Source organism: Pyrus communis, chromosome 1 (assembly GCF_963583255.1).
Source record: "Pyrus communis chromosome 1, drPyrComm1.1, whole genome shotgun sequence".
Classification (NCBI taxonomy): domain Eukaryota; kingdom Viridiplantae; phylum Streptophyta; class Magnoliopsida; order Rosales; family Rosaceae; genus Pyrus; species Pyrus communis.
In genome coordinates this window covers 11712621-11726424 of record NC_084803.1, presented here as the reverse complement: position 1 = coordinate 11726424, position 13804 = coordinate 11712621, and the positions used below count along the sequence as shown (strand labels likewise).

The window sequence follows — 13804 nt, the reverse complement described above, 5'->3', positions numbered from 1 at the left end:
ATTTGGATGATTCTGCAGATACCTGAAATGCAAATGTAAATATGTCATTGGGAATGGCAATTTCTTCCTACTTTGGGGTAAGGAATCCCACTTCTCAAGGCACCCCAGAATATTAACTCACCCATTATCCATCTCCTGTATTGAATGTCACACTTCAAACCATGAATACTACAGGAAGCTGATAAATACCTAGCTTGCTCTACATGCACTTCCCACCCCAAAAGCCAAAAGCAAAAGCACACCAAAAAGAAAAAGGCAACAGCATCAAAACCCAAAAACAAATCATCCACAACACACAGAAAAATGGGAAGCAAGAAACTGAGATTGTTTTGCATTGTGGTGGCCTCACTGGCCGTGGCAACAATGGCAACAATGGAGGATGATGAGAAGGAGTGTGCAGACCAGATGGCGGACCTTGTGGCTTGCATTCCATTTGTGAGTGGAACGTCCAAGAAACCAACGCCCGAGTGCTGTGAAAACACCAAGAAATTGAAGGCCAACAAACCAAAGTGCTTGTGTGTTCTCATCAAAGAAAGCACTGACCCTTCCATGGGGCTTCCTGTCAATACCACTTTGGCTCTCCAGATGCCCTCAGCTTGTGACATTGATGGCAAAATCTCTGATTGCCCAAGTAAATAATGTCTCATCCAATATTTTAGCTACTCTTTCATGTGAATCTTAAGTCTCCAATTTTTTTTAATTCAAGTGATAGTCTAATCTTAGCTTTGATGAAATCTAAATTATGGATGAAGATTTGAAGTTGGATGCAGACGAGGATGCACAGTGCCTTAGCCAACTTGTTTATGCGCATATGTGCAATTCTTGAATATGAGTTTCTTATGAAATTATATGTGATTAGCCGTCTCCAAAGTTATGGCTCGATACCCATAACATGATATCATTAGCCAATGGGGTTATCCCTAGTGGTGAGAGTAGGTAGAATGATGGATAAGAGTATGCTAAGTTCAGGGTACGAAACGCTCCAATGTAACCAAAGAACAAAGAACTTGTGACCATAAATGAAACCTTATGATACTGGAATGTGAGTCCTAGAACGTTTTATTATACCTATAACATGAAATCTTACGATATCAGAATATGAACCCCAAGAAATCCGAATATGATGAAAATATTTGAACCTTAGGCTATCTGAATACGAAGTTTAGCGATTTTTGTTTTAATTTTTTGTTTTTGCATGTTTGCAGGTATATTGAATCTGCCACCAAATTCCCCCGATGCAAAGTTTTTCAAAGAAGCAGATTCAAATTCTAGCACATCCCCTACAAGTAACGGTCATGAGTCTACACCCACTTCAGCTTCTGCTGCTGCTTCTTCTTCCACGTCCGATTCAAAGTCATCAGACTCGAAAGCGACTCCAAGCAGCACCAACAATGGAGCAGGATTAATGAAGTCGACTGAGACTGGATTTTTGTTGGTGGTGACATTGGTTTCCATGGCATTGATGTTCAACTGATCATTAGAGGGTCTGTAAGGAAATATATTTTGGTTTGGTATCAGCTGGTTTATAACACCTTTGCTTACCTTTACGATTTTATCATAAAAAATTGAATAACAACAATAATATTTATGGGGCTCTCTTGTAAATTACTAATAAGTAAAATTATTTATACATCTATTTAATACTACAGTGTAGTGGTATCCCTCTTCATTTGTAAGTGAGTCTTAGGTTCGATTATCGCCAAATGCGAATTTGAACCACATTATTGATAACCCATTGTGAGACTAAACCCACTATCTCCCCCTTAGAGGAGATAATATAGTTTGTTAAAAAAAAAAATCACTTCCACAAAAACATCATCAAATGAGCCCTAGTTCTAGTTGTGCAATTGCTCGGCAAAGGTGAAAATTAAAGGTAATTAGTAATGTATGAGAAATTAGATAAGAAACTGGGTTGACTATCTCTCTTTTTGGCAAATCATAATTTAACGTATATTTAGAAATTGATAATATTTGGCTCATTCCTTTAAAACGTAAGTATATTTACGTTCATGCCAATTACAGTTTGACGTATATACATAAAAAAATTTCATTTTGTCTTTTTAATTAGTTATTTTGACGTGTCACATGATTTGTAGAAATGAGGAATAACTCTAACCTCAGAGAGAGCCAAGCAATGTCTGCAGAAAAATCTAATAGAAAGAAAATTATATACGCACGTATCAAATTGTCATTAAAAAAGATTAGGCATACCTGCTTCCTAAGTTCCAAGTGAGCCAAGTACTATCAAATTACAAATTATGTTTCCATCCAAACCCAATTTATTATTAATCTTCTATATATATAAAGTGAGAAGACCAATTTGGTGAAGCTTTCAAAAATGCCAAGAAAGCCCCTTCATTTTCTTCACAATCCAAATCCACAAAAAAGGGAAAATGGGGACAAACTGGTAAAACACCATCACTGAAAAAAGATAAAGCATCATAACCGTAAAGTTTTGCTGAATGAAGAATTAGAACCGTGACATGGGATTCAACCACCCTCCCACGTTCTACAAACTGCCAACTAGATAAAAAACGTTCACTCCCTCACCTTCCATCCTCTCATTCTCTTCCAACAAGCTCACTGGTCTCTCTCTCTCTCTCTCTCTCTCTCTCTCTCTCTTCACTCTCTCTCTCTCGCTCGATTGCTCGCTCTCTCTAAAATCCAAAATTGACAGGAAACTGACGACGTGTTTGTGAATGCAGGGAAGAGGAATTCTCGGAATTTAGTTTTGCCTTAGCAAATTGTGGGCTTTGAGAGCGAGTCCTACAGTTTCAGTTTTTGAAGGTTTCGGATATCCACACAATCTATTGGGAGCAGTCTGGAAATCCAGACGGCCATGTGAGTTGCGATTCTTGGTCCTAAAACGACTTAGTTTTTGCATTTGTTTACTATATAATGTGATTCTTCGGTTATTAAAGATTCCAATTTTTAGAAAACGGGCATTTAAAATCCTCTCGAAGTAGTAGGATTTGGAAGTGAACTCTACTGGAGAAGTAATTCATTGTGTTCAAATTTCATTAGTTAAGTTCAGTTTCATATTAATTTCGGTAGTTTATTTGTAACCGTGCATAAATCAAGGAGAAGAGAACAAGGGGAGGGAGAAACAAAGATACAGATTGACAAAGACTCTTCCTCTACATCGACTAATTCTTATCGCAGGTCAATCTTGATTCTCCATTTTCTATGTAAATATTCTAATGACTGTCCACTATTCATCAAATTCTTTTTAATTTCCTTCCGTTTTCATGCATGATTGTTGATTATTTTCTTTTGAGTGAAAAACTGGATTTGTTTCTTCTCCATGTAAGTGCCCATTGGTGAGTTTCTTATGCTTACAAGGAAACTATTGGTTTTGGGGAGTTTTTGTTTATATTAATCCATTTTCCGATTATTTATCAGGCTTTTTCCATTAGGTTTTCAAATCATTTGCATTCGGTGCAGGCAGTGAAGTTAAATGTGATATGGTGTATGTGTGAGCGAGACATTGTGAGGAATGACAAAAACGTGGGAAGCAGAAAAAGATGAGGAAAGAAATTAGAACGTGAAGAAGGAAAAACTGTTATATGCAGTTGTCAGTAGTCTCCCAGGTTTCAAACTGTATCTGAAGCATATATTAAACCGACACCATCGTGCAACTTGACACGAGGAGAAAATGAACGTGGCATCAGATTTCAAACTGCTATGGGCAGTTACCATTTGATTCCACATTTAATTGATCGCCAATCTCTCAGGTATTTGCTTCCACCCTTTTCTTCTCTTTTGTCTTCTTTGGCATTTGATTTCTATCTCCCTTTTTATCCTGCGTTTTAATTTCAGATTCTGGGATCGCTTCTATTTATCCATTATTTTTCCCAATCTTTTTCCTGTTTATTCCCGTGCAAAGTGCATTGCAGGAAGGCGGAGCATCATATGGCCATTTTTAAAGGTAACGCCCCAGAATCTATTGCTTAATTTAAATTTTTCTTCAAGTAAGGTTTGTTTGATCGTTTTTATGCAGTTTTCTCTCCTTTTGCAGAAAATCGAAGCCATCGTTTACGTATTTCGTCTACACTTTTGGTTTCTCCAATATTCTCTTTTTCTACTATTATATCCACAAAGTGAATTGTCAGATAATTTAGAACGCAGGAACAAAGAAGGAAGGAAAACAGGAAAGCCTTCATGTTAGTTTTCTTTTACAGGAAGACCCATTTCACTCGCCGTGATCAACAACTGCAGCTTCTTGAAGTACCCTTTCACTCACCATAAACGACAAGTGCGGCTTCTTTAGCAGTATGTTTATTAGTCTCTTTTCAAATCAAATTCACTGCCATTAATTAACTGTTTCTCATCGATCATTCATTTCTGATCATATTGATGCTATTTGATTATTCATAGATCTGCCAAATACGATATATAGTATAGAGTTGTGCTATGTATTTCAAATTTGGTTTCCATGCAAGAGAATAATATTATATTTGCATATCACTGTATTAGTTTACAAAGTGTTTGCGAAAACGTCTCAAAGTGTGTTTTGATTTCTGGTTTGCTTAATCTATATCTATATATATAAAGAGAGAAGCCTAAATAAGTGAAGCTTTTAATATTCCATTTATGTTCTTACTTTGATTGAGAACAATCAACGGTTTGGCAATGTGTAACTGAAGTTCTGTTTGTCATTGTATCGATGTTGCAGTTTGCTTACTTGCCAAAGCTTTTAACGTGTTTCGGGAGTGATACACATGGAGAATACCAGTGGCTACACATTCCAGGTTTGAGCATTCGCTTGCTGTCTATTTGCCATACATGATGATAAAGAAAGCCAGCAAATTTTCAAGTCATGTTCGCTGATTAGGATTGGATTTGTCTTGGGTTAAGTAGAATTTGATTGAAGAGGCTAACATTAAGTATTTGTGGGTTAATTTTCGCTTTGTTAGATTTTTTGTATGCAGAGAAAGGTTTCTGGCTCTTATATACCTAACTATTAGCCATCTATTTGTATTATTTCTTTGTTCCATATAAGTATTGCTTGCAATGTCATTTACAGATCAATTAAATTACAAGCATCTATTTGCATTTATGGACATATATTATGCACTGAATTTACTATGTCATTTTGGTTTTGGCTTTTACTTAGCCTTACTAAATTACATTAATTTTAGAGCATATTAAGCAACTTTTAACTATCACAATAGTTAGGTAAATAGATGAAGACCTATCCAGAAAAATGCACATAACATCATTAAGGTATCTTATCCATGAATACATATTCTATCTGTATCATCATGAACTTAGTTAATCTTTTCCACTTTCCTCAGAACACTACATTAGGGGAGCCTCATGATCATTATTATCACTAAAAACATATGTGTGATACATCTAATGATCCTTATTATCAATAAGACTTAGATCTTATCCAACAATTCTACATCCAAATTCCAGCCAATAATTGGAATCCCCAATCTAACCAACTCAATATATAGGTCTACAAAAATAGAACAAATTATAGCTTTAATCAACTCATCTTTAACAGATTTTGGTAAAATAAAGTGTTCAAATAGAATCCAATATGTAGTTAGCTGTATTTTGTGGTATTGTGAGGATAAGATGATATTTATGCCTCTGTTTTTCTCAATAGGAAATTGAGATTGTATGCTGCGGTTGAAGACGCCAACATAAATGCAACAGAAAGAAGAGGGACAAATAAAGAATAGAGGGTAAATACATTAGCTCCCTTCGGTTCTGTTAGTTGGCACTTTTCTCCTATTTTTCATTCTTTTTTATGGACGAATACATATTTATCATTCCTATATACAATCAGAATAACTATGTATTTCGTGTATCACCATCCTCTTTGCCTGAAATCTTATTTGGATGGTCCTGCTTATGTACGAAGTTCTTTCTTATATGATGAATGATTTCCTAGCCTATTTTGTGTTTCATTGTACTCTAGCGTTAGGTGTAAGAAAACAAACAACCATTAATTGAAACAAAAAAGGCTGTTTTCATGGCCTGATCTCAAATGAATTTGTATTAAATTAAAGGGTAAAATTTGCACACCACTTAAATTGGCACAAATTTAGCATTTGTACTTTGCTCCAAGAACCTACTTTGTCCTAATGTTTTAGAAATACCCCGTGTTTTTACAAACGCAAAAAATCTTAACCCAAAACCATTTTTAGGGGCACGTACCAAACATCTTAACAATAGATAAGATCCCAAAATATCTTAACGCAAAAATTTGGTTCGGAAACCATCTTTAAGATATTTTTAAGATGTTTTGTGTAATCATTTGGCACGGAAACCATTTTTGCGTTAATCTATATATATAAATCTATATATATAAGGGGAGAAGCCCAAATAGGTGAACCATTTCAAAATGCTTAAAATGCCCCTATGTTTTCTTCACTATCAAACCTAAAAAATTTCAAAAAACTAGGACAAATTGGTAAAAAAACAAAATAAAATAACTACATAGAAAACTTTAATCGGAAAACACAAATATTTTTTTTTTTTTACTATATATGTAAAAAATGAATATAAATACAAAAAAAAAATGAAAACTTTAATGGAAAAACACAAATTAAATTTTTTTTTTTTTTACTATATATGTAAAAAACGAATATAAATACAAAAACCTAAAATTGAAAAAGTTACAGTAAAAGTTAAACATAAGAAAATTTAAAATAATGTTGGAATGAAAACAAAAAACTCGAAAGAAAAACATGAACGTGCTTAACCAACCCTCACAATTTAATACGCAGTAGTGGGCAATTTAAGAACACAAATTTAAAAAATCATCTTTACCACATGTGTAAAAAACAAATTAAAAAAAAAACACTGGAATTTAAAAAGTTACAGTATTGTTCAAAATAAAAGTTACAGTAAATATAAAAAAAGAAAAGAGGGTAAATACATTAGCTCCCTTCGGTTTTGTTAGTTGGTAATTTTCCTATTTTTCCCATTGTAATTGTCAAGATATACTTTAAATGTATTGTACAAAGAGGAACTATTTTTTTTTTTTTTATCATGCACGTCCTAAAAACTTATCATGTTTTTCGTTTTTACTTTGTGTAAAGTAATGATTTAAATGTTATTCATGCACTTATCAAACAACATATGATTTTAGATGCAAGTTCCTACTTAAAGACCATGAACAATAGCAAGTATATGTAAATAAATAAAAAATAGTAGATGACAACATTAAGTACTCATTCAATAAAAAAGACAACACAAAAGTAACTGCTGTTAATAGGGGTAACATAGTGAAATGAAACACAACACACATGGGAGATGCTTACGTGAGATATACTTTTTCTACACTCTTAGCCAAGATTGTTTTTATTCGTTGGATGAATCAAACCCTACCTCAAAGCTTCATCCTAAATTTCATCAATGAATGTGGCCCCTTAGATTAAAAAAATGGACGATGAAAACATCACTCCGATTTTTTATATAAGCACTATCCAACTATCCAAACAAATGGCAACTGTCATCTTCATGTACAACCCACGTTCTCTTATTACGGGTTACACATTTCTAAAAACTTTTTATATTATGTCCAGCCCACATCCGTCATTTATGATAGGGTTTAGGGGTATTAAAAAAGTTTAAAATTCTACTCATCCAGTTGACATAAAAATTATAACTCTATAAACAATGCTAATTTATAAAAGAAAAAAACATGAAAGCTAAATCATATCCAAGTCCTAACACCAACCGAGAAGTGTATATAGGCCCGTCATTTCGTTGCACTAATACCTATTACACTTCAAAAGTATTTTGTGATCATTTTATTTTGTTCTTTTGTATTATAGTGATGTGTAGATAAATGTTTTTTCTTCTTCTGTTCATAGGCATCTACGTAGACTTTTTCGTATTTATGGAATGTAACATAATTTGTATTCAATTTAGGTTCATTTATTTTTTAATTTTTTAGATAAATTTTTCCATGGAGCGTGGCCAAAGTCGTGCAAGACAATGGCGTCAATCATTGAGTCCTGAAGAACATCAAAGATATCTAGCTTGACGACGTCTAATAGCACAAGAAAAAAGACAACAAATTCCAACTCTATATGATGATCATACTATGACATCCCCCAGTAACATACAACAAGAAATTCTTGGTATTTATTTCATATTCCTTTTTCTTTAACTCATACTAATGCAAAAAAAAAAAAAAAAAAATCTAATTTCTAATTTTTCTTTTAACTATGCAACAAGTAGGTCCCAATAATATACAAGAACGGGTTCAGTTGGCTAACTATGATGTTGAGGTCGACCCCAGTAATATAGAACAACAAATTCCTGGTATTTATTTCAATTTCTTTATTTGTATTTGTTTCACACTTAAAAAATTAGGTTATTTTTTAAGAACAAAATTTAGTGAATTGAAATCTCATTGTATTCTTTTCTTCGATACTTTCATATTGATCTCAATGTTGTAGTTATTTTTAGTGGTAGTCTTACGAAATATTAGACTCACAACTAAATATATTAAATATTAAAGACAAATTTTTTAACTAATCGTATTATAATGTGGTCTATTTATTAGAACAAATTGAGCATGAAAGCGCGAATTCAAGGGTTTTGTCAGATATCACAAATCATGATGACCAAACTTCTACTACAATGCGTACTCATATGGGACAGTTGGCACATTCAAATAGGTCACAAATATCTTATGGGATGTTCTCAATTCCTCCCCACAATGGTGAGCTTAGTATATAATTTTATCTTTATATAGATATGTGATTAGTTACAAAGAAAATTCTTATACTGAATGTTGGATATTCATGTAAAAATATCAGAAGAAGAACATGCAAATAGAACCAATTGTCATGTGCGCCAAACCAGAGCAAGAAGAAACCACAATTGTGCTAGAAATTATAATGAGAATCGGGGTATCCTAGGTTGCCAATTATCTGCTCCAACCACATGTCCGTACTGCTATGCACGATTGTTTGCTCGAGAAACTTTGAATATGTGTTGCTTGAAAGGAAGAATTGTTTTACTCCCAATACAATCCCCACCAGAAATGGTTGCTCTTTTCTCTGACCAAACAAATGAGGGTAGACACTTCAGGCAAAATATTCGAGCTTACAATCATGCATTTGCGTTCACTTCAATGGGAGTACACGTGGATGAAAGAATTAATATTGGTGGTCGTGGGATTTACACATTTCGTGCTCAAGGTGCATTATATCATAAGATTGGTGGACTTTTACCAAATGAAGGGAACAGACCGCGATTTTTACAAGCTTATATATATGACACTGAGCATGAAGTTGAAAACCGAATGTGTGAAAGTGAAGTTTTAGATAGACGTGTGGTTGAAAAGATACAACATATGTTGAACAACCATAATCCTTTTGTTCATACATTGCGAAGCCTCGGACAACGCCAAGATTTGCCGAATTGCAAGTTGATCCTAAAAGAGCAACCAATAGATCGGCGTCAGTATAGTCTACCATCAGCATCACAAGTTGCGGCAATTATAATAGATGGAGATAATGCCACAATTGCAAATGGAAGAGATATCGTGGTGGAGACAATTAGTGGAAGACTTTCTCACGTCCGAGACTATGTTGAATTTTATGATCCCTTACAATATCCACTATTGCTGCCTTACGGTACATATGGATGGGATGTTAACAGTCGTGATGATGGTGGAAGAGCAATAACATGTTGCGACTATTATGCTTATATGTTACAGGTTTGTACTAATAACATAATTTACTTCCCGGTATATATAGATGAATGATGATTCCTATATTAAAAGCAATATATGAAATTTGCTTTTGTAGATACGCCATAATGGATCATCACTTTTGCTTCGAGGTGGACGTCTCTTGCAACAATATGTTGTAGATAACTACATTAAAATTGAATCACAAAAACTTAGATGGTTGCGTTCTAATCAAGCCACAGTTAGAGCGGATCTCTACAAAGGACTTGAAGACTCTCTAAATGCAGGTCAACACAATGCAGGTATATATATCGTTTCAGTCATCGTTATTTAGAAATATAACTTTGCTTAAAGTGTGTACAATATATACAGCTAATTGAAAATAAAATATTATTAGGTAGCATCGGGCGTAGAATTATTTTACCATCATCATTTGTTGGAAGCCCACGTGACATGTACCAACGATATCAAGACGCAATGACTTTGGTTCAAAGATTCGGAAAGCCAGATCTTTTTATTACCATGACATGTAACCCAAGTTGGGAAGAAATCAAAAGCGAATTACTCGCTGGACAAACTCCACAAGATCGCCCTGACTTACTCACTAGAGTATTTCGTGCAAAACTTGAGCAACTAAAAGAAGACATCATTGAAAAGGGGGTATTGGGCAGTGTTGTTGCTTACGCATACGTTATTGAGTTTCAAAAACGTGGTCTTCCACATGTGCATATGCTGGTTGTGTTAGATGAAAATGATAAGATCAATAACCCAGATGAGTATGACCGAATTGTTAGAGCTGAAATACCAAATGAAGATGTAGAGCCTCAACTTTATAATGTGGTGTTAAAGCATATGATTCATGGCCCGTGTGGGATTCATAATCCTCTATCTCCATGTATGAAAAATGGGAGTTGTAAGAGAAAGTTTCCCAAACCATTTGCACCAGTCACCGTTCAAGGGAATGATTCGTATCCAATTTATCAAAGGCGAGGAAATCGATTGCCCGTCTCACTTAATCGACAAGGAAACATAATGGTTGATAATAGTTGGGTCATTCCATATAATCCATGGTTGCTGTTAAGGTATGATTGTCACATCAATGTCGAAATTTGCGCAAGCATAAAAAGTGTCAAGTACTTATATAAGTATGTTTACAAAGGCCCAGACAGAGTGACAGTTGAAGTGCAATCAGACCCTCAATATGATGAAATAAAGCAGTTTCAGGATGCAAGATGGGTTTGCGCACCAGAGGCATTATGGAAAATATTCAAGTTCATTATTAATCGAATTTATCCATCTGTTGAGCGAATGCAAATACATCTTCCTAATATGCACCAAGTTCAGTTTCGTGCCGATGAAAGCATAACAAATATTCTACATGATGAGAGTACAAGAAAGACAATGTTGACTGAATTTTTTACACTTAATCATGTGGATGTAGAAGCGCGACATTATTTATACATGGAGATACCATCACATTACAGATGGATTCAAGCTCAAAGAAAGTGGTCTAAAAGAAAGAATCGTAACAAGGTTATTGGGCGAATATATGCAGTTTCACCTGCTGAAGGCGAAAAATTTTACCTTCGGATTCTTCTTAATCATGTTAAAGGACCAACATCCTTCACAAACTTGAGAACAGTTAATGGGGTTTTGCATCCAACATTTAAGCAGGCAGCAGAACAACGAGGTTTGTTAGAAAGAGATGACAGTATTCGACAATGTTTGTTAGAGGCCTCCACAATTCAGATGTCGTCGGCTTTAAGAAGATTATTCGTCACCATATTGGTATATTGTGCACCAATTGGTGTTCGAGGGTTATGGGATGAGTTCTGTCCATTCATGATGGAAGATTATGTTTCCATGACTAACATAACTCCCACACTTGCTACCAACATACTCTTGCGTGAGTTGAACATACTTTTGGTTCAATTTAACAAGAGTATAAACGAGTTTGATTTGCCCCAAATGACAAGAGGAAATGAATCAAGTTCAGGAATGACCGGATGTATTGAAGATGAAATATCCATATGTATTCCACAACAAGATCTTGATGCAATTGAACGCTTAAATGATGACCAAAAAAGTGCGTTTAACATAATAATGGGTGCAGTTCAACGATCGGATAATGCAACTTTGTTTGTGGATGGTCCCGGTGGAACTGGAAAAACTTACTTATATCGCGCATTGTTAGCAAGCTTGAGAAGGTTGGGGCACATAGTATTAGCAACAGCATCATCTGGAATAGCAGCTACGATATTGCCTGGTGGGAGGACAACACATTCTAAATTCAAGATACCACTTAGTCTCGATGCATCATCGATGTGTTCGATCGGTAAACAATCTGATTTAGCAAAGCTAATACAAAAGGCAAAGGCAATTATTTGGGATGAAGCAACAATGACGCATCGTCATGCATTTGAAGCACTCGATCGAACGTTCAGAGACTTAACAGATATTGACTTACCATTTGGGGGGAAGATAATGATATTTGGGGGAGATTTTCGACAAGTTCTTCCTGTTATCCGGAAAGGAACCAAGTCCGAACTAATCCAAGCAAGTGTTGTTAAGGCATCATTTTGGTCACAAGTAAAGATTTTAAAACTCAAACAAAACATGAGATCCATAAATGATTGTGAATTTTCAGAATTTTTACTTCGTGTTGGTGATGGGAATGAAGATGTTATTATGGATGATATGGTAAAACTACCTGAATGCATGGTGATACCATGGGAGAGTGAGCATTCCATTAATCAATTAATTGCCAAAATCTTCCCTGACTTAGAGGATCATATAAATGATGCAACCTACATGGTGGAAAGGGCAGTGGTAACTCCTACAAATGAAGACGTTGATATATTGAATGAAAAGATAATCAATATGTTTCCGGGTTTAGAAGAGACAATGTATTCATTTGATTCAGTTGAGGATGACGCAAGGAATTTGTATCAGCCAGAGTTCTTGAATTCAATCTCACTTGGTGGTTTGCCTCCGCACAAGTTAACTCTGAAAAGAGGTGCTCCAATCATGCTTTTAAGAAATATTGATCCGAAATTGGGATTGTGTAATGGTACAAGATTATTGTGTCGTGGTTATTACCGAAATCTTATTGATGCTGAAATTCTAACTGGACAATTTGCCGGATCCAGAGTTTTCTTACCAAGAATCCCTCTCAAAAGTACTGATACTGCTGGGCTTCCATTTGAACTTACAAGAAAGCAATTTCCAGTGAAACTAAGTTTCTCTATCACTATAAACAAATCTCAAGGTCAGACAATACCACATGTAGGCATTTACCTTCCAGATCATGTCTTCAGCCATGGACAATTATATGTGGCTTTATCGAGGGGGGTCTCAAAGTCAACCACAACCTTGTTAGTAAAAAGTGGCTCCATAGTAGGCCAACAAGGTGTATTTACACGGAATGTAGTATACAAAGAAGTCTTGCTTCATTCCAGCTAATTATGGTGATTCGTAATAGGTAACAACTTTATTAACGATAACCTTTCAGTATGCATTTCTCACTTATCAATTAACTATTTTTATTTGATTTTTAATTTTCTCACTATCGTTTGTAGATTGGCAATGAAAATTTGAAGCATCAATCATGAACAAATGGGTGGAAATTGCAGCATTGATGTCAATATGTAAACTTTCTTTTCAAAAGAAACAGTGACATATAGACTCTATGAGTATTGTGAATAATGTACATATTGTTATGTAGGATTTATATTTTGACATTTAAATTGTTTTGTATTTTGCTACGAGTACTTACTGTTTTCATCTACTATTTTTTTTTTTATTTACATATACTTGCTATTGTTCATAGGCTTTAGGTAGGAACTTGCATCTAAAATCGTATGTTGTTGGATAAGTGCATGAATAACATTTAAATCATTACTTTACACAAAGTAAAAACGAAAAACATGATAACTTTTTAGGACGTGCATGATAAAAAAAGTTCCTCTTTGCACAATACATTTAAAGTATATCTTGACAATTAAAATGGGAAAAACTAACACAATACACCTTTAGGGGCGCGTAGCGCCCGTGATGCAAAAATGCCTCTCGCACGCACGTTAGTGCGTGCAGAGAGGCTAGTTATATATAAAGCAAAGAGCTCAATGAACAGTGTTT

The 13804-nt window shown here is 34.7% G+C and overlaps 1 protein-coding gene, 1 long non-coding RNA gene and 1 pseudogene across 4 annotated transcripts; all 3 read left to right on the top strand.

Annotated features, from left to right (window-relative positions):
• The first annotated feature begins 188 nt into the window (after nucleotides 1-188).
• LOC137728818 (non-specific lipid transfer protein GPI-anchored 14-like) lies at nucleotides 189-1588 on the top strand (annotated as a pseudogene).
• A 941-nt stretch (nucleotides 1589-2529) lies between these two features.
• LOC137719906 (uncharacterized) lies at nucleotides 2530-6038 on the top strand. 3 transcript variants are annotated; one of them, XR_011066448.1, is made up of 7 exons: nucleotides 2530-2586; nucleotides 2706-2841; nucleotides 3055-3162; nucleotides 3445-3734; nucleotides 3887-4272; nucleotides 4676-4751; nucleotides 5618-6038. It is a non-coding gene; the product is annotated as an uncharacterized lncRNA (long non-coding RNA). The 3 variants fall into 3 exon arrangements; XR_011066449.1 differs by having other exon boundaries at nucleotides 3820-4272; XR_011066447.1 differs by having other exon boundaries at nucleotides 3445-4272.
• Nucleotides 6039-9016: 2978 nt separating this feature from the next.
• Nucleotides 9017-13405, top strand: LOC137744962 (uncharacterized). Its single transcript, XM_068484831.1, has 4 exons — nucleotides 9017-9694; nucleotides 9786-9969; nucleotides 10065-12935; nucleotides 13392-13405. The coding sequence occupies exons 1-4, from the start codon at nucleotides 9017-9019 to the stop codon at nucleotides 13403-13405; spliced, it is 3747 nt and encodes a 1248-aa protein (XP_068340932.1).
• The last annotated feature ends 399 nt before the right edge of the window (nucleotides 13406-13804 follow it).

What these genes read in the sequence shown, in the direction of transcription:
- LOC137744962 (XM_068484831.1), top strand. Translation starts at nt 9,017, where the DNA reads ATGGTTGCTCTTTTCTCTGACCAAACAAATGAGGGTAGACACTTCAGG. An exon ending in ATTATGCTTATATGTTACAG is followed by an intron (nt 9,695 to 9,785) that starts GTTTGTACTAAT and finishes TTGCTTTTGTAG; the next exon opens with ATACGCCATAATGGATCATC. An exon ending in TGCAGGTCAACACAATGCAG is followed by an intron (nt 9,970 to 10,064) that starts GTATATATATCG and finishes AAATATTATTAG; the next exon opens with GTAGCATCGGGCGTAGAATT.